The 22,826-nt window shown below is 43.3% G+C and overlaps 1 protein-coding gene across 4 annotated transcripts in view; it reads right to left on the bottom strand.

The window, feature by feature from the left end:
• Positions 1–9,270: 9,270 nt before the first annotated feature.
• The window catches only part of PRIMA1 (proline rich membrane anchor 1), a 60,978-nt gene continuing 47,422 nt past the window's right edge, over positions 9,271–22,826 (bottom strand). For 3 of the 4 annotated variants that reach the window (XM_080993150.1, XM_080993151.1, XM_080993152.1), the window contains exons 5-7: positions 18,292–18,541; positions 11,260–14,927; positions 9,271–10,999 (exon numbers count right to left, since the gene is read on the bottom strand). In XM_080993150.1, the coding sequence (XP_080849276.1) occupies positions 18,355–18,541 (187 nt within the window). In that variant the 3' untranslated portion in view covers positions 9,271–10,999; positions 11,260–14,927; positions 18,292–18,354. The remainder of the gene's footprint in view (positions 11,000–11,259; positions 14,928–18,291; positions 18,542–22,826) is intronic. The other variant, XM_080993153.1, reaches the window with a different exon arrangement.

Here is a 22,826-nt window from a genome sequence, read left to right as displayed (position 1 = left end):
GATGGCCATCACTGGTTGCTATCAGAACAAATTCCATAGTTTAATTATGTGCTGTGTGAAGAAGTAATTTTGCTCGTGTCAAATCTGTTGTGAAATTAAGAGATGGGATAGCTTCATACTTGAGGGGACCTTCAGCAAAACGTTGTCTAAGTGGGCTCCATTCCACACTGGTGGGTTTCCTTGCATTGCCTGCCGTATTCACATCGCTCCTCAAGCTTTTATGACACACAGGCAGGTGCAGTGATCAAGTGAGGAATATGGATGTGTGAACCTCAGTAGTGCAGTGGCAAATTCAGAAGTGAAGAGTCCCTTCAGGAGAGCCACATCCATGCCTCCTCAGCTGCACCTCTTCTAAGATTATACAATAGCCTTATACAACAAAAATAATTAGGAAGGCATTGCAATCTCTGTGTGTTGCTTTTAACTATATCTGCTATTTTCTGTGTGCATGCAGAGGCAAAAGGATTCGGAGTGTGCCAATACCACCTTTTGGACTGAATTTTGTGTTTTCCATGAAGTTCAATTGCATGTAAGAGAGCTCGTGCACTGTTCTCTTTAAACTGAAGCACCTTGTGCTTTCAATGTTCCTAAATGCTTAGCTTTGGAGCATGCAGCGGCTAAATAGCTCCCCTTTCATGCTGATTGGGCAGCTGTGGGACCCCGGAGACGGTGACCCTGTTGCAGAAACAGTAATGAATCCTTGACACTCCCCCCCCCCAACCCCAGACCACTACACTGCTGGTGAACCAGTGTGAACTGCTGTCAGGCCCACAGTAGGTACACAAACTGTGTAAGAGCTGCTACCACAAGATTCATCCTTTTGAGCCTAATTTAATTGTGTGTTTCCTTCAGCCTCTGGTGGCCATTACTTGTATCATATTTGTGAGATTGATTTCCTTAAACCTGGTTATCAAGAATACACAGGGTAGGATACATAAGGCCATCAATCTAGCTCTGTGGATAGTCTGTAGACTATAAGCTTCAAAACAATGCAGTGTATCTTCCCTCTGGGGAACTGATAAAGCTCTGCCTTTCATTATGACACTCGGCACATGCTAGTGTGTGGGACAGAGATGGAAAGCTAGCATTGAGAATGGGAGGGCCCATTTTTCATGCCCGCCGAGTCAAAATGTTCAATTGAGCGGGAAAAATGGTTTCTACTGAGAAAATCACATTTAATTAGCAGAGAGTCAAGTGAATGAGATGCATGTGAGACGGGAAACACTGCTGGAAGTGAACTTGGGTTAATCTGTCTGGAAATTCCGTTATAAATAATGATTTTTTATAAACAATTTAGCACAACTGAAGTTCATTCATTTGCCCCATTGTTGTTATTGTTTAATCGTTTAGTCGTTTAGTCGTGTCCGACTCTTCGTGACCCCATGGACCAGAGCACGCCAGGCACTCCTGTCTTTCACTGCCTCCCGCAGTTTGGTCAAACTCATGTTGGTATCTTTGAGAACACTATCCAACCATCTTGTCCTCTGTCGTCCCCTTCTCCTTGTGCCCTCCATCTTTCCCAACATCAGGGTCTTTTCCAGGGAGTCTTCTCTTCTCGTGAGGTGGCCAAAGTATTGGAGCCTCAGCTTCACGATCTGTCCTTCCAGTGAGCACTCAGGGCTGATTTCCTTCAGAATGGATAGGTTTGATCTTCTTGTGAGGCTATCGCGAAACATGCAAAACCAGGCAAGATTCAGCCTGAGTTAAGGACTTTCAAACACCATTGATTTCATGCAAATGCTTATGGGCCAGTCTAGGTGAGATTACAGAGCAATTCGCATACTTTTGAATTATATTTCTGTTGTATGGGGACAATAAGACTGGATCTTATGTGTTTAATGGTCACTAAGAGACTGATAGAGCATGGAAGAATAAATAAGCGCCATCTATTATGCAATGGTCTGAAGACCTTGCTACATTTGAGCATCCTTTCTACAAGCAGCAATTTGTTTGGACATTTGGGTGACATATACGGCTTTCTATCTATAAGCTATGATGGGTGCATTTATGTTTAAACGTATTGTCAATGTGAGGTGATGGCCTTTCTTCTTTTTCCTTCTCCTTGGGTTCTTCCATGCACCTTAATGAATTTATAATCATAATAAAAAAATTAAAAAGAGATTACAGAGACTTTGTAACTGGATTGCCTGTTTCTTAAAAAAAAATGTACTAACCTCTGCCACTGTGGGGGAAGAGCTCCAACCCTTTCTGCAGGCATTATTTTCCTCTTGAAACTCCCCCTCCCCTAAACTGTCCCATAAGGCCATCTAGTTCAGCATCCTCATCTCACAGTAGCCAGGATGATGCGTGGAGGAAAGGGCAAGGAGGACCCGAGCACAAGAGCATCCTCCCCTCCCATGGCTTCCAGCAACTGGTATCAAAAGCATGACTGCTTCCAACCGAGGAGGCAGAGCCCCATCTCCCTCAGAAACGGGAGGTTGGAAACTGACCCATAGTGAATAGGGTTATCGAGGGGTGCTGTGCCCCATTTTGCTGCTCAAGGCAAAACAGGAACATGTTGCCATGCCACCCTTACCTGGGAAGCTAAAGAAGCAGTGCTCCTCTCCACGGCCCTCTCCGCCCTGCCATCAGCAGATTAGCACAGCAGTTTCCAGCCAAAACTTGCCGGAATACTTCAACACTGCTCCACCTTGCCTCATGGCCCTCAGGTTATCATTACAAAATGATGGTTTCTTAAGGTGGCGGGGAATTTCATCGCTCCTTCTTTTAAACTCAATAACAATTACCAGAGCATTCCCACGAAACAGCATTGGGGTAAGGATATCACGGCAGTTAGTTATGTAGGGATGTGCACAAATGCTAGGAAAAGATATATTTCCTAGATATTATCCTTCCTTCCTCACATTTGTGAGTTCAGCAGAGTGCATTGTTTTTCAGCTTACAAGAGAAGCTTAGATAGGCTAGTTTTAGCCTTTTAGTTTAAGGAATCGGGGATGCTTTAAGGCAGGCTGGATTCTCCTTGTATCCCCCCCAACCCCCCCCCCCCACAATAATCACACAAACAGCCTTGATGGAGCTCAGACATGTAGATGTTCTCACATTGCTGGAATGAGGTCAACGAGCCAAGAGGATGTGGTTGGCCAGGTGAGGAGATGCCTTTCCCCTATCAGGGCACTGTGGGAGCCAGGGGTGGAGGAAGGGGTGTGTGGTGGGGGCGGGCCACTCCAGGTGTCACCACTGGTGGAGGGTGACAAAATGGCGGGTGGCACTTACCGTGGGGCCTGCAGCACACCCGAGCCACGCGTCTCTCCTGGGAGTGACGTGGTGGCTTGGGTGCCCGTAGACTCTGCACTGCCCCAAAAGGTCCGCCTGCTGCCTGCCCCTCAGCTGTAGGGCGGCTGAGTGGGAGGAGGCAGGCAGACTCCTCGGAGGCCCCATGGAGCGTCCTGCCTCGGTTTGCCCCACCCCGTGGCCGGCTGGCCCTGCCCCATGGTGCAGGGTGCGCACACTGCCCCAGGCACCTGATCGGCTTGCTCTGCTGCTGTTGGTGAGAATTCTCTCCAGCAAACTTACAGGAAAACTCTGAGCTTCAGCTCCTATCATGTGCCTATCTAGCAAACTGCATTGTAAATATTCCACAAGTTATACAGTACTGTGAATATCACTTAGTTTTGTTTAGTCACAGAGTGCCACCAGCAAAGGTTTCACTCTAGCTGTCTGGGTTTAACAAGCCAGGAAGGACAGTGATCTAAGCTTCATGTAGTGGCCTTCCTGACCTCAAACAGCCTGTCAGCATTCTCCAGGAAATCAAGTTGCGTTCATCCAAAATGGAGGTGACAAGCAGCCACCTCTGACACTTCTGTCTCCATCCAGACCAACAGGGTTTACTTCCACGTAGTAATGCTTAGGACTGCGGTCGTAATAAATCTGTTAACAGTGCTTTGTGTTTGAGAATAGTTTGGGGAGTCAGAAAGTTTTGGACTTGAAACGATGATGCAAATCATGTCACACTGCAACTGTGCATACCCTCCAACATTTCTCCGATGAAAATAGAGACGTCCCATTCCATCATGAATTTTTTCGCTATTTATACCCCACACATCCTACTGGGTTGCCCCAGCCACTCTGGGTAGCTTCCAACATATAAAATAACATAATAAAACTTTAAACATTTAAAAAACTTCTCTATACAGGTTTGCCTTCAAACAGCTTGGGGGTGGTATAACTCCATACCCTCCAACATTTCTCCAAAGTGGGACATTCCGGGATCAAATAAGAAACTGAGACGGCTTCTCTAAATCAGGGATGTCCCTGGAAAATAGGGACATTTGAAGGGTCTGAAAGTGCAGAGTAATATTTTGGAAAGATGCTGTAGTGGTTAAGAGAGAGGGGGGGGGGGAGGGAGGGAGAGATTGTGATTTGCTCCAGAGAAAATGTCCTTGCTAAATGCCTTCAAATTTTTGGAATTTCACAGAACCCCATGTTGTTTCCACCAGCTTGATTTCTTTATTAGATAAAAGGCCCAGCTTGGTTTCTTTATTAGATAAAAGGCCATTTGTTTCCAGAACATGCTGCTAGACTGCAGCCATCAAAACAGATGAGTTGGCTTTTTTAGGCATCCAAGATTATTCTCCTCTATGGCAAGGAGCCAGACAGCATGAACAAATGATATACTCCATCATATATGAGACAAATGCCTTCAGAGTGCACTCAGGCTATTGAACAGGCTTGTGATATATTCAGCAGAACCAAGGGGCAAAGCTTTGCCTGCACTGTGATGCTTTGAGCTGCAGTTACAAAGGTTGATAGGTTGGTAGGATGCTTAAATTGTTCCAATGAAATAAAATAATAAAACTAACCCCTGCACTCAGCAAATAGCACATGATTGTACGTTTGCGGGCTAGCCTACCTCTGATGTGGTGGTTATAATTTATTTTATACATTAGATTTATGGTTTTCTATATGCAGTGTTAGGGACGCGGGTGGCGCTGTGGTCTAAACCACAGAGCCTAGGGCTTGCCGATCGGAAGGTCAGCAGTTCAAATCCCCGCGATGGAGTGAGCTCCTGTTGTTCGGTCCCAGCTCCTGCCCACCAGCAGTTCAAAAGCGCGTCAAGTGCAAGTAGATAAATAGGTACCGCTCTGGCGGGAAGGTAAACGGCGTTTCCATGCGCTGCTCTGGTTCGCCAGAAGCAGCTTAGTCATGCTGGCCACATGACCCGGAAGCTGTCTGCGGACAAATGCCGGCTCCCTCGGCCTATAGAGTGAGATGAGAGCGCAACCCCAGAGTCGCCCGCAACTGGACCTAATGGTCAGGGGTACCTTTACCTTTTATATGCAGTGTTACATTTTCAAACATTCTGCCCCCTGGCATATCCTAAGCTACTTTAGAAACTGGCAAGCCACTGTGAGAACAGGATGCTGGACAAGATGGGCCATTGGTCTGATCCAGCAGGCTCCTGTGTTGTTATAAAACAGCTACCTTGGTTGTCAGTTTGTTTCGGGGTCCAATTCAAGGTGCTCACATTTGTGCTGAAAGCCTTGTTTGACTTAGCACCCACAGACAGTTTGCATGGGCAAACCGTAACAAGCAGTTCTGGGTCCATTTATTTTAGTTTTGTATTCAACTTGTGTATTTATTTATGCCATGCCACCAGAGCAGGAGGTTACAATATCTGCATTTTAACAGTGCAACAATGAAAGATAGAGAAGGAAAGGAAGGATAGAGTGACAAGGCATGAATATGTGCAGAGACAGTTATATATACCATATTTTCCCATGTATAAGATGACATTTTTTTGTGATAATTTGAGGGTCGTCTTATACACGGGTTAATATGCTAAGTAAGCGAGGGCTTGTGCTGTGGTGGAAGCAGGGAAATGTCGGAGGGGAGGCTGCTTACCCACTCTTCCCAGATTAGGAAGAGTATTTGGTGAGTGTGCGGTGTATTACGGCACCAGTTCTGTCAGCCAGAGCGGGGGATCATCAAAAAGCTGCTCAACAGCTCACAAAAGAAGCTTACAAAAGAACCTCAACGACTGTTGAGGGCTTCCAAAAATAGGGATCGTCTTATACATGGGGTCGTGTTATACATGGAAAAATACGGTACTTATGTTTGGTTTCAGGTAGGAATCAGGGCTAAAGGCTGATTAAACCATAGGCTTCAAAGAGAAGTTGAGTTCTCCTTGTGAAGTCAAAAGAGATTTTTTTTTTATCCTATTACAGTGGTACCTCGGGTTACATACGCTTCAGGTTACAGACTCCGCTAACCCAGAAATAGTACCTTGGGTTAAGAACTTTGCTTCAGGATGAGAACAGAAATCGTGCTCCACCGGTGCGGCAGCAGCAGGTGGCCCCATTAGCTAAAGTGGTGCTTCAGGTTAAGAACAGTTTCAGGTTAAGAACAGACCCCCGGAACGAATTAAATACTTAACCTGAGGTACCACTGTATTGTCAGAATATCAGGGATATTCTGATTTTAAAACTGGACTTGCTAGCCCATGAGTTAAATGAATGACTTCAAAAGTGATGTGAATTTACTAACTGGAATTAAAGGTCAGAGAGGAACAGCTGTGGTCTATTGGAGGGATAGCTAATTGGTGGCACTCCAGATGTTGGACTACAACTCCCATCATTCCTGACCGTTGGCTGTGCTGGCTGGGACTGATGGGAGATAGAGTCCAACAATATCTGGATAGTTGGAGGTTAGCCAGCCCGGGCCTATTCATCAACAGAAAGGAGTCATCAGCAGCACATTGCTAACCGTGTCCATTCAGCAATAACCCCTATAAATCTGGTGGGACTTACTCTCGGGCCGCTTCACACCATACACTGAAAAAATATGATACTACTTTAAACAGTCATGGCTTTCACGAAAGAATGATGGCGACTGTAGTTTGTTGACTGTGCTGAGAGTTGTTATGAGAGCTCCACGCAACACACAGAGCTACAATTTGCAGAGTAGATTAGCAATCAATTCTTTTTCAAAGAGCATTTGGTAAATTGTAACTCTGCAGTGGGAGTAGGGATCCCCCAAGAACTCTCAGTGTCATGACAGTTCCCAGAAATATTTGGGGGAAGCCCATGACTGTTTGAAGTGGAATAAGAGTGCTTTAAATGTATGGTGATGTTGTGTTAGTTTGTAATCCTATACTCAGTCTAACACAACCACACCACGCACTTTTAAAGTCATGGCTTCTGCAAGGAAACTTAGGAACTGCTGTTGGTTTAGGGTGCTAGGGATTGTAGCTCTGAGTGAACTATAGTTCCCAGGATTCTATAGGGGAAGCCATGTGCTTTAAACGGATAATGTGCCTAAGGCTGCAATCTGATGCCCTCTTCCATGAGGTAAAGCCCCACTGAATGCACTGGACTTTTCTTTTGAGTAGACATATAGGATTGTTCTGTTAGTAATCTCTCTCTCTCTCCCCATTGCCCAGGTTTGAAGCATCGGGATTTTACTCAGCTTGCTAAGGCTGTCAAGTCTTGTTTGCTGCAGAAATGATAATGCTTTGGCACTGGACAATGCACAAATGTTTAAATTGCTTGAAATGTCTAATTGAATTACCTTCAAATTGCAAATAAAAAATGGGAAAGGCTGTCTCCGACTCACAGGCTCGCTCACTCAGATGTGTCTGCTGTGTTGCTGCCTTTCCCCCTCGCTCTCCTTTGATTGTGTGAAAAGAGATCTTAAATGACGATAGGATGCTGTCTAATTTGGGCTATTCAAAATAGACTTGAGTATGGTTCAAAAACATCACTTCAGATGCTGGAAGGGAGAAGAGCAAAGCGACTATAACAGGGGAAATATATGATTCAGCAAGTCCAAAGGCTGGATTGTGGATGCCAGGGGGTCCCCAAACTAAGGCCCACGGGCCAGAAAAGGCCTGAGGGACTCGTTTATCCGGCCTCACGGCAACCCCCGCCTCCCGCTGCCACTGCCCGCTCTTACCGGCACTGCGCGGCTGCCCACTTCCGAGTCGGAGGAGCACTGGAAATAGCGTATGCGCATGCGCTCCCCTGCCCTACGGCCCACAATCAGCGCTGGAGACACCGGCCCGAGGCATGGTAAGTTTGCTGATCCCTGGTGGATGCCTTCAAAGTTTCACAAGAAGCATGTTTTCAATTATGATTATTTCCTATTTCATATTTCACCATAAGAAGAGCCCTGCGGCTCAGGCCAGTGGTCCACCTAGTCCAGCATTCTGTTCTCACAGTGGCCACTCAGATGCCTGTAGGAAATCCACAAGCAGGACTCAAGCATGAGAGACCTGAGCTCTCAGTTCCAAGCAACTGGTTGGCAGCTCCCAGGTAAAGGTAAAGGGACCCCTGACCATTAGGTCCAGTCACGGATGACTCTGGGGTTGCGGCGCTCATCTTGCTTTATTGGCCGAGGGAGCCGGCGTACAGCTTCCGGGTCATGTGGCCAGCATAACTAAGCCGCTTCTGGCGAACCAGAGCAGCACACGGAAACACCGTTTACCTTCCCGCTGGAGTGGTACCTATTTATCTACTTGCACTTGACGTGCTTTTGAACTGCTAGGTGGGCAGGAGCAAGGACTGAGCAATGGGAGCTCACCCCGTTGCAGGGATTTGAACTGCCAACCTTCTGATCGGCAAGTCCTAGGCTCTGTGGTTTAACCCACAGCACCACCTGTGTCCCTGGCAGCTCCCAACAGAATATAAAAAACACGAAAAAACATCAAACATGAAAAACTTCCCCAAACAGGGCTGCCTTCAGATGTCTTCTAAAAGTTGGGTAATTCTTTATCTCCTTGACATCAGGTGGGAGGGCATTCCACAGGGCGGGCGCCACTACCGAGAAGGCCCTCTGCCTGGTTCCCTGTAACTTGGTTTCTTGCAGTGAGGGAACCGCCAGAAGGCCCTTGGAGTGTCTGGGCTGAACGATGGGGGTGGAGACACTCCTTCAGGTATACTGGGATGAGGCCATTTAGGGATTTAAAGGTCAGCACCAAAACTTTGAATTGTCCTCAGAAACATACTGGGAGCCAATGTAGGTCTTTCAGGACCGGTGTTATAAGGTCTCGGCGGCAGAGTAGGGTATGAACGGTGAAACTTGTTGAATGGAGCTCAATATCTTCCCAGATCCAGGCACAAGTTACTCAGGCTGTGCATGCCTATATGGGAGATGGCCTCATTAAACTGACTTTAACTTCCTTCCAAGTAAAACGGATCAGGCTGCTGATCCCCGTGCTAGGAACAATTAAAAGCATTTTGACATGTCACCTTCGCAGCACACAGTAAGCAAAGTGTTCTTAGCTATACACATAAAAAGAACAAGACGGGAAACTTTTTATAAGTACATTTTTATTTAAAATAAAAATTAATTATGGTGCCTTTTTAAATAGGGTACTGCACAATCTGTATATGCGACACAGGTTTGGTTTTTTTTGTTTTTTGTTTTTTTGGTACAGAACATATGTATTGAGCAATATCCTTAAATGCTAAATATACATTAATGGCTTGTCTTAGAAACATGACAACATTAATTTTGAAATTGATTTTGGCCATGATCCAAGGAGCTCCATGCAAAGCTTCTGAGCCTCCCCTTCCTAAAGCAGCCACCTTGGTGCGTCCAAGAGGCGCTTGCGCTCCTCCCTGCGAAGGAACTCTTTGAATCATGGCCATACTCCGTAGTCATTTAACCACTGGTACAGATTTCCTATGAACAGTAGTAGCTGTTTTAATCTGTACACCTGGTACACAGTCAAGAAGGCAGATCTTAAGAGTATTTACATTCATGCATTGGTTTTTAACACACTATCTTTGAAGTTTAAAAATCATATATTTGTTTGTAGAGATGCAGGGGAGGGGTTGTGAAGAATATATAAAAATATATTTATAACAGTCACGATTCTCCATTGTCTTGGACTTTAGAGTTGTTTTATATACCTGTGCAGAGCGAGTACAAAATGGGTACAGGGACAGGTTTATACTCAGTCCTGCATGGTATAAACCAAACTGCAAAGTGTGAGACAATGGAAATTCAGGTTCATAGCTATATAATATATGGCTAGCATCCAGACAAATTTAAGCACTTTTAAGCTCCATTTCAAGGGGGTTATTTTATTCATTTTTTAAAAAATTAAGAAAACGTGCTTTCTTCTACTCGCCCACTGAAATAAATGGGATCCAGAAGTGCTTGAATGATGCTGGATCATGCCCTCTCTGTATACAGTATCTATGCCATAAATCTTTTTTATTATGGAACAAAGTTGCAAAATATGGAAATCTTAGCTCTTTGGGTCAAATTATGGCACACAATCTGCTAGTCTTAGGCAGGGCAATGCTAGGATATACCCAGCTGAAAAGCTTGCTCACTACATGCCCCCTAGGTATGTAGAGCATTTCAGCATCTAATTTTAGAGAATAAAAAATAAACTTTAAATCCCTGTAAATTGCTATCTTTTCAGTGTAATGGGTCCCCATTGTAAAGAAGCTTTTATCTGTCAAGACTTGTACATTTCACTGGTATTTAATGGAAAGGTTTGTTTGTGTGTTTTTTTTGCAAGCAACTGGTACAGTTTTGAACAAAACCTCGGTTATATTTCAAAGCTCTAGGAGTCAGCTCCTGAAAGCATTGCTTAACTTGCCCTTCAGCTCTGAGGACTGAGGACCGAGCCATATGCTCAAAAGAATCATATGGTACCATCCTCTAAGCACGTACATGGTTTTACTCCCCATTGTAAAAAATAAAATAGAATGTCTCCACATACAAAATGTAGGGGACGCAAAAAGGTATCTGGCACGCTAGCTCCTCCCTGCTCCCAGTTACAAGTTTTTTGGGTGTGTCATATAGACACAAGTCCCTCCATCTGCCCTCTCCAGTGGTGCAATATTAGGGCTCTACCTCATTCATATCTTTATGTTCTGATTTTTAGCTCAGTTGGAGATTAGGACAAACTCTTATTCTCAGAGTTGTGAGTTCGTGCCCCACGTTGAGCAAAAGATTTCTGCATTGCAGAGGGTTGGACCCAGGGCTGTCTTAAGCATATGTGGCGCCAGGGTGCAAAGATCCACTAGAGACCCAAGTAGAAGAAGAAGAAGAAGAGTTTGGATTTGATATCCCGCCTTTCACTCCCTTTAAGGAGTCTCAAAGCGGCTAACATTCTCCTTTCCCTTCCTCCCCCACAACAAACACTCTGTGAGGTGAGTGGGGCTGAGAGACTTCAGAGAAGTGTGACTGGCCCAAGGTCACCCAGCAGCTGCATGTGGAGGAGCGGAGACGCAAACCTGGTTCCTCAGATTACGAGACTACTGCTCTTAACCACTACACCACACTGGCTCTCAAGTATGGGAAACCCTGGTTTACACCAGACCTTCAGATGAGGGAGATGCTGTGGACTGAACTTGGGACCTCAAGGCAGATGTTCTTGCCCCAGCACATCTCTTCTAAATGACTGGTTGTGTGTACAGCACATATAAAGCAGGCATCCCCAAACTCGGAACTCCAGCTGTTTTGGGACTACAACTCCCATCACCCCTGACCACTGGTCCTGTTAGCTAGGGATGATGGGACTTGTAGCCCCAAAACAGCTGGAGGGCCAAGTTTTGGGATGCCTGATATAAAGCATATCACATCGAATTAAAATAAACGTATTTCAAAATCTCTCTATCTCTCTATCTCTCTTTTATTCTTGCACCATGTCATACCTATGACACAATAAAATAGAAAGGATGGGGGGGGGGTCAACTACACTGAAAATAGCTTGGCAGTGTAGAAAAAGCAAACCGACCCAGATAACAATCGTTGCAGCATTAAGGGGAAAAGTGCAATTATAAATATTAAGTGACAGTGGATTCCATGTTGATCAAAGCAACCCCAGGTCAAAAAATGGCAACTGTTTTTGAGCAACTCTATGCTCCAAGAACGCAGAAGCTGTTTCCTTCCAGCTGGGCAGGTGCACCAAACTAACTGGAAGGAGTGTGGAGTGAACGACTCTTTCTTTTTTCATTCTACCTTCAGCAAGTCTTGACATTTAAAAGGATATAAAGGGTAAAAAATATATTAAAAAACACAACCACCTTTCTAGCTATATTCTCAGACAGGGAAGAAAGGTCAGTCAGGGAAGTGAATGAATTTCCACTGAATTCTTTTGTAAAGGTAAATAGCAGCTTTTTTGTCTTGTTTTCCCAGATACACAACACTATTAGGAATTTCGTAAAAACCCAAATCCCAAATATTTCATGGAGGATAGGTCTTAGGGCCCAGTCAGAAGGTACTTTTCTATAGAGGAACTCCACGTGGTACCATTCTGGGCTCAAAGATTCAAATGTTAAGGCCAAAATGACTTAGATCTGAAAGATGGCCTCCTTCCCTACCAACCTCTTGGGTGCTGAAATCAGTGGGGTGGGGGCTCTTGGTAGTTCTACAACTCTCAGAATTTGGGGGGGGGGAGGAGGCATTCTCTGTGGCACCACTGAGGTTGTGGAATTTCTTCCCCACAGAGGTGCACCTTCATTGCACAGTTTTTGTCAAATGCTGAAGACTCATTTCCTTTCCCTGGCCTTTGACACCTGAGGGATATATTTCCAGGACCCACATTTTTCCTGTTATTGTAATTTCTTGTAAACTGATTTTTAATATTTAATCTTAAGAAATGGCTATAATCTGCCCTGCCATCTTATGGTGAAGGTCAGGTAAGAAATCTAATTATTAATAATGATAAGAGGAAATAACAATGGGGGTTAGCCTTGAGTTTCCCTGTGCCCTCTCTCTCTCGCTTTTATCTTTTAAGAAAGGTGTTGAGATGCAGAACATTACGTGAGAGACAGTCTACATAGAGAGATGCTGTGTGGACACACCTAGCACCATCTCTTCTGTTACTAAAACCGTGTTTTTCCTCTGAAAAGAAAATAATGGTTAACCAAACCCTCACGTCTCCAAATATCACAGATGCTTCATGTTAGTCATACTCACAGCAGATCCATTTCTGGTTGGCTGTGAGTATGTCCTAGTTGACAATTAACTTTGACACCATGAGCCAGTGACCTTGCCAGAGATGAATATGGTGGTAGTGATCACTGAGTGTACCAAAGGAGCCAACTCCTAGGCGCTGAGGTCCCTTTGGCCCCCCACTGAAATATTTGAGGGGACAGTCCCCTCATGTGATGGCTATTGCCATTTAAATGGTGTGTGAGCTGCATCTTGTGATTGATTATGTGAGGTGGGGCCTATCTGGTCCCCCAATATTTTATTCAAGTTGGCACCCCTGTACCCCACCACCTGCTAATAGGAATTTCCCCATACCTCCTTGTTGGTACAGATATAGGGTTCTGGATGAAGGTTCAGCTCTTTGGAGTCTCACTATAGGCTTCGTAGACTGGGCCCATCCTTGGATGAAATGGGCCAGAACACCAGCTTCTCAGCACTAATAGGCTGTACTGATGAAATGCAGTGATTCTATACAAACAGGGCTATGATGGCTTGGTTTGGATTGCTTGAAGACACAAAGACGGAATATCACTGAAGCCTGACAGCAAGACAAGAAGCACATTTTGGTTTTCGTTGATGCGGCTCTCGGAACAGAGGCAAACGAAGGCGTACAAGAGGAAAGACAGAAATTATTTTCGTGGGTTGTTTTTTCTTTTTTCCATCTTAATCCAGGTGTGGGCGGATACCAGTGTCTGAACACCAACTGTTTCTTTAAAGAAATTAAAGTGACTGAGCCTAATAAGGTATCGCGCAAAAATGGGTTTGGCGGGTTCAGCTTCTAAGTCATTTGCAGTCCTGATCACAAAGCGGTACAACACACGAGCTATCACATATAATTTTGGCACAGTTGGCAGTCCCTTGTCAAGAGAGAGGACTGAGCTTTCACAGCTTTCTCCCTAAAGCAGAGAGTCCTTTATTCAGAAGAAGTCCCCCAGGAAACCAGAGATCTGAGCTTGCAAGGAGGGCTAGGAGGACTTCAATTTTCACTGCAGCCAGTCTCCCTCCACACATAAACCTGATTCTTTTAAAGCCATTCTAGAGAGATCCTTCCTACAGATCTGTGTGGTGTAAATACATGTGCAAAATTGTGCAAAACTGTTAACTGAGCAAAACAAAAATTTGGAACTTCTCAAAACCCAGGGAGAAAATGCTACACGGTAACAAAATGGGGAAATAAGACTGATTGTGGGTTAAACAGTATTCAAAGCACCTTTGAATGTTATTACCTATAATAATTTTCTCTTTTATCAGCAACGCTAAGTGCTACGGATCCTACTGTGACTACTTTCGGTCTGAAAAGTCTCCTGCTGTGGAAATTGCATAGTCACCAGGCTGTAGATGTGGTTGTGTATTTCATGACATCATGCAATTTTTCAGGAGGCTGCCTTGGGGTCAATGGAAACTCTGCCACTTAACAATGCAATAACAATTCAGAATGGGGATGGATGTGGCTGGTAAAAGGTAAAGAAAAGTGCAAAGCCATGCAAGTAAAGCTTGAGATTTCAGACCCAATTACCATTGGCTGCTGCCACAGATGGATCACCTTTGCCATCAAAGGATCCTACTGAAGCATTTTTTTAAAAAAATGAACTGTCAATCAAAAATAAGAAGGAAAGGAAAGGAGCGGAATGATGTTGCTTTGTTCTAACGCGGCATGCAGTGAGTGTGTGCCTTTTTGTGAGGTCTTTTCTCAGAGTAGCCCTGACTGGCAAGTTCATCCCTCCCTTTGTGACAATCAACTAGACAAAGAGGAGTCTCGTCTGCTTTTCTTCTCAGGGTAACTGATACGTGCACAATTTCTGAAATGAAGTCCTGGGCCACAGGGCTTCTCTCGATGCTCTCATTCCACCCAACTTGCAGGCGCCGCATGTGCTTTTGAATGTTTACTACTCAAGAGGAGCCTCGAAAATTATACCACCGCATTGTTAGCATCAACTGTCTTGTTGTTTTGGGAGGAGGTCATTGCATATTCAGCTCGACTTGTTCCATTCTCTTCTTTTCTCAGCGGTTTCCTTTGTTGTGGTCCAGTAAGAGTAAGGATATATATATATATGGAGAAGAAGGGAGAGAAAGAAGATAAAGAGATTAATTAGCAATCAGTGCTAACCATAGCTTATGGGGTTGCAAACCCCACTTCAAACCCTGGTTCGGGAATGTTGGTCTGCACAGGGGATAAGTAATGTCAATAATCCAAAGGCATATGATGATTTAGGAAGGTTAATGATGGATGAAAACATGATTATATATATCAATGTATTCAGAAGAATTTCCATCTTCACAAAACCTGGTTGGCATTTCCTGGCAGATTAAGTACTCAAGTTCACTAGTTTATTGTTCTGGCCAAAGGTCAGGACAAACTTACAATAGGCAATAGTATTAATAAATCTAAAAAAGAAAAAATGTCAGAAATGCTGACACGTAAGGAAATAAGACCTAGAAATAAAAAGATTAAAAGAATGTAAAATCATGCATTATATTCAATTATGAGTACATCAAATTAGGGTTAAATTAATAAAAAAATTATTCATTTCAGAAATATTAAAAATATGAGACATTTTAAAATGTTTTCTCAGATTGCAGTTCAGAGAAGTCTTTCGTATATGCTAGATGTGTATGCTATTATGAGGTGAGGTGAGGTGAGGGGAGAGACATGGCCTTCTTCCACCTGCCTTGCCCCACCCCCCAGCCCTGGGACTCCTCATAAGGAAGCTGTGCCTGGAGGAAGATCTGTGAGGGGAGAGACTTCACCAGGCAAGGCCTTCCTCCACCTTGAAGTCAATCTACTTCTGGTATCTGTGAGCAAAGCCGTGTGGTGCACTCTTATAATTTATCCAATCTTTGATTTTTTGGGTGCTAGCTCTTGCTGTGTTTTTCAACTGGAATAAGATGGAAGATTCAATATGTAGTGTGGGAGAGTTAACTTCTAGTGAATGCCATCAGCTAACTTTCAGTCACAGAAAAGGGATTGAGAATGTTAACAGTTTAAGCGAAGAGGACAGAGAGCTGTTGCATTTAAGAACTGAAGCTAAAGCTGAAGTCTTAGAAACTATTTGCTTGCATCACAAAGTGTATACTTGAAGAAATTTGAATATCTTCAAAAAAAACCTGCAGGGATCCTTTTAAAAAGCACAAAGGACCAGTCAAAAAATATCTAAGCCCCATAACATTACAGCAGTCTAAAGATTTGCTAGAGAAAGGAATTAAAGTATAAAGCCAGGAGATAAATTGTGCAGAAGATGTAGACAAATTATTTATACCAGCGATGTAGATCAAGGTGATGTTGAAGGCAGTTGCGTTCAAGCTGAAGATATAAGTTTAGAAGAAAAGACCAGTTTGGAAAGAAGAGAATCCATTTAAAGTTTCTGACCGATTTTTTTTTATTATTGATTTCACGATATAGCCAATTTTCATAGTTTTAAATACCCAAAACGGAAAAACAAGTCTGCACTTTTGGAAAAAAACCTGTAATTAATATTATTTTAGATTTTAAGATGAACAACTTTGTTTCATTATTTTTTTCTTTTACAGCTATGGATTGTAGGAAAGTTGTACCCAGTAGCCATCTTCCCCCCACGGTGGCCAAAAACGTAAAATTTTGTTACAAGACGTAAGAGACCCATAAATTTTATTCTTTGTTGAGAAAGAGCATGCCTTTGCAATAATTTTCACCATCAGAAACTTTTGATTGCATTGTGCCCTAACACTGAAAATTTAAGTTTCCTAAACCTAGTTTTTCCATGAAAAAAGCTACATTTATGTTATTGATCTCTGTGTAAAATTTCAAAGAGATCTGATCATTGGTTATGGAGAAGAAAAAAATGCACACAAGATTGAGGATCTCAAGAGGGACAGAAACACAGATTTCACGGAACTTTGAAGTGCTATAAAATTTAACCATTTGAGATAGAGGGAAAAAATTTAAGGGGGTTTCCTTCAACCATAAGGGAAGGGTGTACACCAAGTTTCATCAAAATCTGAGACGGTGTGTGGCGAAAGCCTTGTTTTTTGCATTGATTTGATTTGGAATGACCCTAAAGGAATATGTAGCAAAACCTCCTACTTGGGATAAGGCTTCTTCAACCCCATTACTTGCACATTTGTAAAGGTCCGGGGCTGTCCATGCAAGATATATTAATTTCCTTTTGCTGCAATCACTTTGTGGTTGCCTCTGCTTCACTTGCTGAGTCACAACAGTCCAGCATAGATTTCTGGACTAAATTTGGCAATGGAGTTGTGGACGTTTTAACTGAAGCACTCACTACGGGTCTGTGTCTGTCTAATAGCCATATTAAAACTGTTAAATCTGCAGTGTATCCCTTGCTCAAGATGGTCTTCTAAGTGTTTCTTATCAGTTTAAAATGCTGAACCAAAACAACTGCTCCCCCAGCTCCTGTCGTCCAATTAAAATATACGGCTTTTAAGTCCACATAGAAGTAAAAGAGATAAAAGAGATATGGTCCTTGCCTGTTTTATAGCAATTAACATTAACTGCTGAAAGCCAACCGGCTACTATTCAAGATAAAAACAGCTTAAAACTAAAACAGATCGCAGAGCTCAAGGACAAAGCAGCCTTGCTCGTTGACATTTTCACTTGGAAGCAGATAAGTACTCAAGTTTAACAGAAGTTAGTGGTGGCTTCAGAACAGTACTGGAGGAGGCAAATGACAAAACATGCTCAGCTTATAAGAAGTCTTGATGCTGATGCCTTATGGGTAGAATCCATCATTATGCAAGTGGGCTTTTGGTTATGCAGTAGGACTTCTTCCTCTACCCTCCCATGCAGGTCTTCCCAAATCTGCTCCCAATCTGGTTGGCATATGAGGGGCTGCACGGGGGAGAATGAGAAAAAGTCCTGTTCTTTGTGTGGAAGACTGTTCCACACAAGAAAAAATTGCTGTTGCCTTATAGCTTTCAAGTCTCATTTCTAACTAGTGAGACTTTCAGGAGTACAGATCAAATGTTTTCCTTCTTCATTCTTCTGCATTGTCTATATTTTAAAATATTCAAAATCTGAACATTTGCAGAGTATGCATGATTTTTAAAAAAATGATTGCGTTTTAAAAAATTGTACTTTATGGAATTGCAAAATATAGCCTAAAATTATAGGTGATCTGTCTGCTGAGGAAAACAGTTTTTCATTTGAAAGTTTTCATTTTTCTGATTTTACAGAATGCATACAAAGCCAATTATATGTTTTCTATACCTTTTACTTCATTTCGTTTTCTCTGTCTTTTCCTTTTGGCCTACCAAGATCCTTCTCTCAACCACTCCAGTTCCACTTGGCTTTCCTGCCTACTCCAGTACATCTTTTAAGCAGTAGTTATTCAAATTAGTATCTCTTGAGTGTTAAGTACTTTTGAAATCCGTAATACTCACTCTATGGCCAGAAAATACAGGCAGCTCTTTAAAAGGTATTTCATCCACCTGTTTAAAAAATGGCTACATATATGTAGCAGAGCTACATATCACACATTGACCTCTTTGTAAAAATTGGTTTAAAAGGAACAGAGCATTCCAGCTCCGGATAAATGAAAACCGTTCTGCGTGGTTCCCAGCAAAGTTATAAAACGGGGCTTCAGCATCTGCCAACCTCTCCATGGCTTGCATGTACGCATTTTCATAACGCCTAAAACCAAGAGAATATCACTTAGAAGTTATTTTAATTAAATATACCCAGTTCTTATTTAAGAGCCAGTGCTACCAACATAAAGATAATTTATGGAGACAGACAAATATGGAGCACAATCATCAAAAGGTCATTGTGGCTGCGGTGAAAGCAACTTTTGCAACTTTTAGTGAATCATGTCCATTTTCCTTGACACCTGTTCATCTGGTACTGGTTTCTATAACACTGAAACTGGAGATAAATTGAACAAAGTAAGTGCCTTAATTGGTTCTGTCCAATTAAATAAAGCAACTAGGCTTACTTTCCATATTGACTGTGAGTCTTTGCTCGTTGAAAGTCACTCTTGGGGTGTCATGGGCCCCTCGACTCTGTCAGTAGTCTTGTGATTCCAGTTGTTGCAGAGTGGGAAGCTGATCTGCTGACTCCAGAGAGAGCAGAGCCTCATTGTGGAGGGAGGTGGAAGATTGAGAACAGCCAGTGGGGACATAGCAGAAGACAGAGGTTGCTATGGGGAAGGGCGGCAGTCTTGTTGCCAACAAGACGCCACCTCTGCAGATCGGATCGGACTGCACTCATGGACTTCCTGTCTGGTGAGAGACTCTCATGAGTGAGCTCACCATACCTTATCTTTAAAAGCTGGGCAAGAGGGCTGTGCCAACTGTTCGGACATCTCCACTACTTCTGTTCAATTCTGAATATCTTGCCTTGCTCCTGTACAGTGGTACCTTGTTTCTCGAACTTAATCCGTTCTGGGAGTCCTTTAGACTCCCGGAACCATTCGAAAACAAAGGTGTGGCTTCCAATTGGCTGCAGGAGCTTCCTGAGCTCAAGCAGAAGCCGTGTCGGATGTTCAGCTTCCAAAAAATGTTCACAAACCAGAATACTTACTTCCAGATTTGCGGCATTCGGGAGCAGATTTGTTCGACAACTAAGCCGTTCGAGAATCAAGGTACCACTGTACTTTTGAATCATGCTTTATGGACTGCTAAACTATCCTGTTGCTTGCCCAGGAAAAGACGAAGATCTCTTTCTTACTTACATGTAAGAGCCTCTGTTTTGGATGGTAGGCAGGACACAGCTAAGTTCCTCATTCTTTGGAACATAAGCAGAATAAGTGAGGAGGTGACTGGGTGCACAGCAACCCAAAGATATTTTGCTGCCTGAACTGAAGAACAAGATGGCGCGTAATGCAACCTGGCTGGAAGCCGAAAGTTACATCAACACTGCCTTCACCACATCTTAGGGCAGCTGGCTGGTTTACGAGCTGTGGGGCAGGCAGGCAGGCTGCGTGACACACACAACTCTGTCCTTCGACACCTTGCTGCTGCTCCCTGCCTGCCTCACAGCATCTGTCTCCTGAGGCTGCCGCCTCAGGGTGCCTAATGGGATTGCCAGCCCTCAAGGTGGAATCATCTGTCATGTCTATCCATGCTAGTCCTATGCCCTTTCAGAATCCTGTCTCTGCATTAGTTATGCCTTTGATTGATGGGCCCCCCTGTATTTCCTACCTTGTCTCTCCACCGATCTTCCAAATAGTCTTTAAAAGCGCCTTTCCTATCAGCCGGCCTTTCTGTGCCCTGACCTCAGGCAAACCCTTCACTGTTTATGTGACAGATGAGATTTCCAAGAGGCAGGTATACACATTTAAAAACAACCACCTGAAAACCCTTAAAAACCTCTTCTGACTTGCAAAGATGAGAATAAAGTACCCAAGTCTACAACCCAAGTCTACTGAAGGAGAAAAAGAGACCCGTTCGGATGTAACTTAAATTAATTTAAAGAGTTTCACTGCATCTTCTCTGATTTCAGAGTAGTTTACTGTGGGCCCCGAAGACTCACTGATGCACATTCTCTGGTCAGTTTGCATAGTTTCCAAGAAACATGCTCTTGTTTTATATCTCTAGTTCAAATGTGTGCAATCTGACTTGTTGGAGACAATGTATATTGGCCACAAAATGTAGAAAATTCAGTTGACATATGCACATTCCCCGAGGCTCATAGGAGATGATGTATATTGAACAGGATATACACACATTTCCCCCTTCATGGATGGATTATGCACACATTCTCAAGGAGGTATGGTGAATGTGCACAGTGGCTGGGTTTTATGTACATGAACCACCCCTGTTATCCCTAACATATATAAAACCGAGAAGATGAAGACTTTTAATGGGATCCAAAATCTGACCCAGCTGACTCTGCTACCCAGAAGGGGTGGTAGCTTAGTGGTAAGAGCACACGTTATGCATGCAGAAGGAGGTGCCAGATTCAATCCCCAACATTTCCTGGATTTTTCTTCTTAAAAAAGCATCAGAAAGTAGGTGCTAGGACCCTGGAGACAACCAACAGTAGACAATACAGAGCTGGAAGGACAAATAATGTGACCTCATAGAAGGCAGTTTCCCATGTCCCTATCTGGCTAGTTGGGCTGCTAGTCTGACTATTTGAACCATTGCTCTCCACTCGAGAGCCACTTTATAATATGAACTCTATGGTATGGTTTTCTTTATAGGGCATTATGTTGTGTTAAAGCTAGCACCTAGTGATAAAACCTGCCATTCATTCAAGGGCGTGGACACCCCAAGGAACTGATAGTACTTTCCTCCTCTGGGTTGAGAGTCACACCTCTAAGCATCTTGCAGGTGACGAGGGACCATGAGTCTGACTTCTTCTGCTTACTCAGCAACAGCATCATTTATCAGCAACTCCCAACTCCCTTGGTGTCAGAGAGGAGTAACTCATGGTGCTACAAATCCAGGAGGGTGAAGAAGTCACTTGCTCAGGCTGCCAAGAAAGCCATCCTTGGAAGTTTGGTTCTGGCACTGATGATTCTTAATAGACCCTTTCACATACTAAATTGGGGGGGGGGGGTGTCATTTGGGACATCTAAGAGCGGTAGTCTCGTAATCTGGTGAACTGGGTTTGTGTCTCTGCTCCTCCACATGCAGCTGCTGGGTGACCTTGGGCTAGTCACACTTCTCTGAAGTCTCTCAGCCCCACTCACCCCACAGAGTGTTGGTTGTGGGGGAGGAAGGGAAAGGAGAATGTTAGCCGCTTTGAGATTCCTTCGGGTAGTGCTAAAGCGGGATATCAAATCCAAACTACTACTACTCTTCTTCTTCTTCTTCTTCTTCTTCTTCTTCTTCTTCTTCTTCTTCTTCTTCTTCTCCCACCTAGTTTGTTGCTCCCTTGCAAGATTAAACTTTTCACCTGTACTAATCATGTGCATTTTAACTGCTTCCCTTCCATATTCCGATCTTCTTCTTCTTTTACACCTATCCTGGACATGCACTCTCATTTGTACTGCTGCATGAATGTTGCATAGTCCTAGATTAGATGTTGTTTTTGCCTAACAGCGATAGGCTTCCGGTGCTGTAGGTGGCCTTTGTATTACTGGAACTGTAATGGTTGAGAATATGTGAGTGTGGGTGAATGGGTCAGGTGTTAAATTCACTGAGGTACAGATGTGTTAGCAGACGTTCATAATGAATGTGCATAAGGCTACTGAGTGAATGGAATTCTACATCAGGGAGTCTGATGTGTGATGTATTGCATTATTAACAATAACTTAAATACCTTTATTATTTATAACCCGCCCATCTGGCAGAGTATACTGAATTATTTTTTATGTCTTCCATACTGGATTTAATTTTTATTGTTTTACATGTTGTATTTGCTCCTTCTTAGTAACCCGCTCTGCAATCTTTTCTGATGAAAAGCAGTATATAAAGACTTTAAATTTTGCCAATAGCACAAGGGCCTGGGAAGTACAGTTCTTGCAATTCCCGTTACGTCTCTAGAGACAGTTACTGTCTCATGCCTTTACATAACGAGAGAAAGGCTTGTGTTCTTTTTGCTTTTTATATAAGCATCTTATCACAATAAAATTCCACAGAGACACTAAAATTAAGAGAGAGAATATTACATAATGCCTGCCCATCTTTTTATCCCATATGTTATTTTAACTATGGTGCTTAGCCCTCTTCAGACTGCCAGCTTGCCCCCTAAATCTTTTCATCTTGCTCTAATCTAAGTCCTTACACTGTAAAAAAAAAAAAAAAAAAAAAAAAAGGATTCAAAAAACAGATTAGGAGACAATGAGATCACCTGCTGTTCCAATTGGTCTCACTGTACTGCCTGAACCAGCACTGATTTATGTTTGCAAGGGATATGGCTTAGATAGCGCTGTTTTAGAATACAATGAATTTACAGAGTAATCCTAAGGAGACTGCAGATGCAGTGAATGATCTGCTGTTCTGCACCCCAAAGCAGAAGATAGGAATAT

This window comes from Podarcis pityusensis (assembly GCF_964106645.2).
Source record: "Podarcis pityusensis genome assembly, chromosome: 1".
NCBI lineage: Eukaryota > Metazoa > Chordata > Lepidosauria > Squamata > Lacertidae > Podarcis > Podarcis pityusensis.
This window is presented reverse-complemented; position numbering and strand designations above follow the sequence as displayed.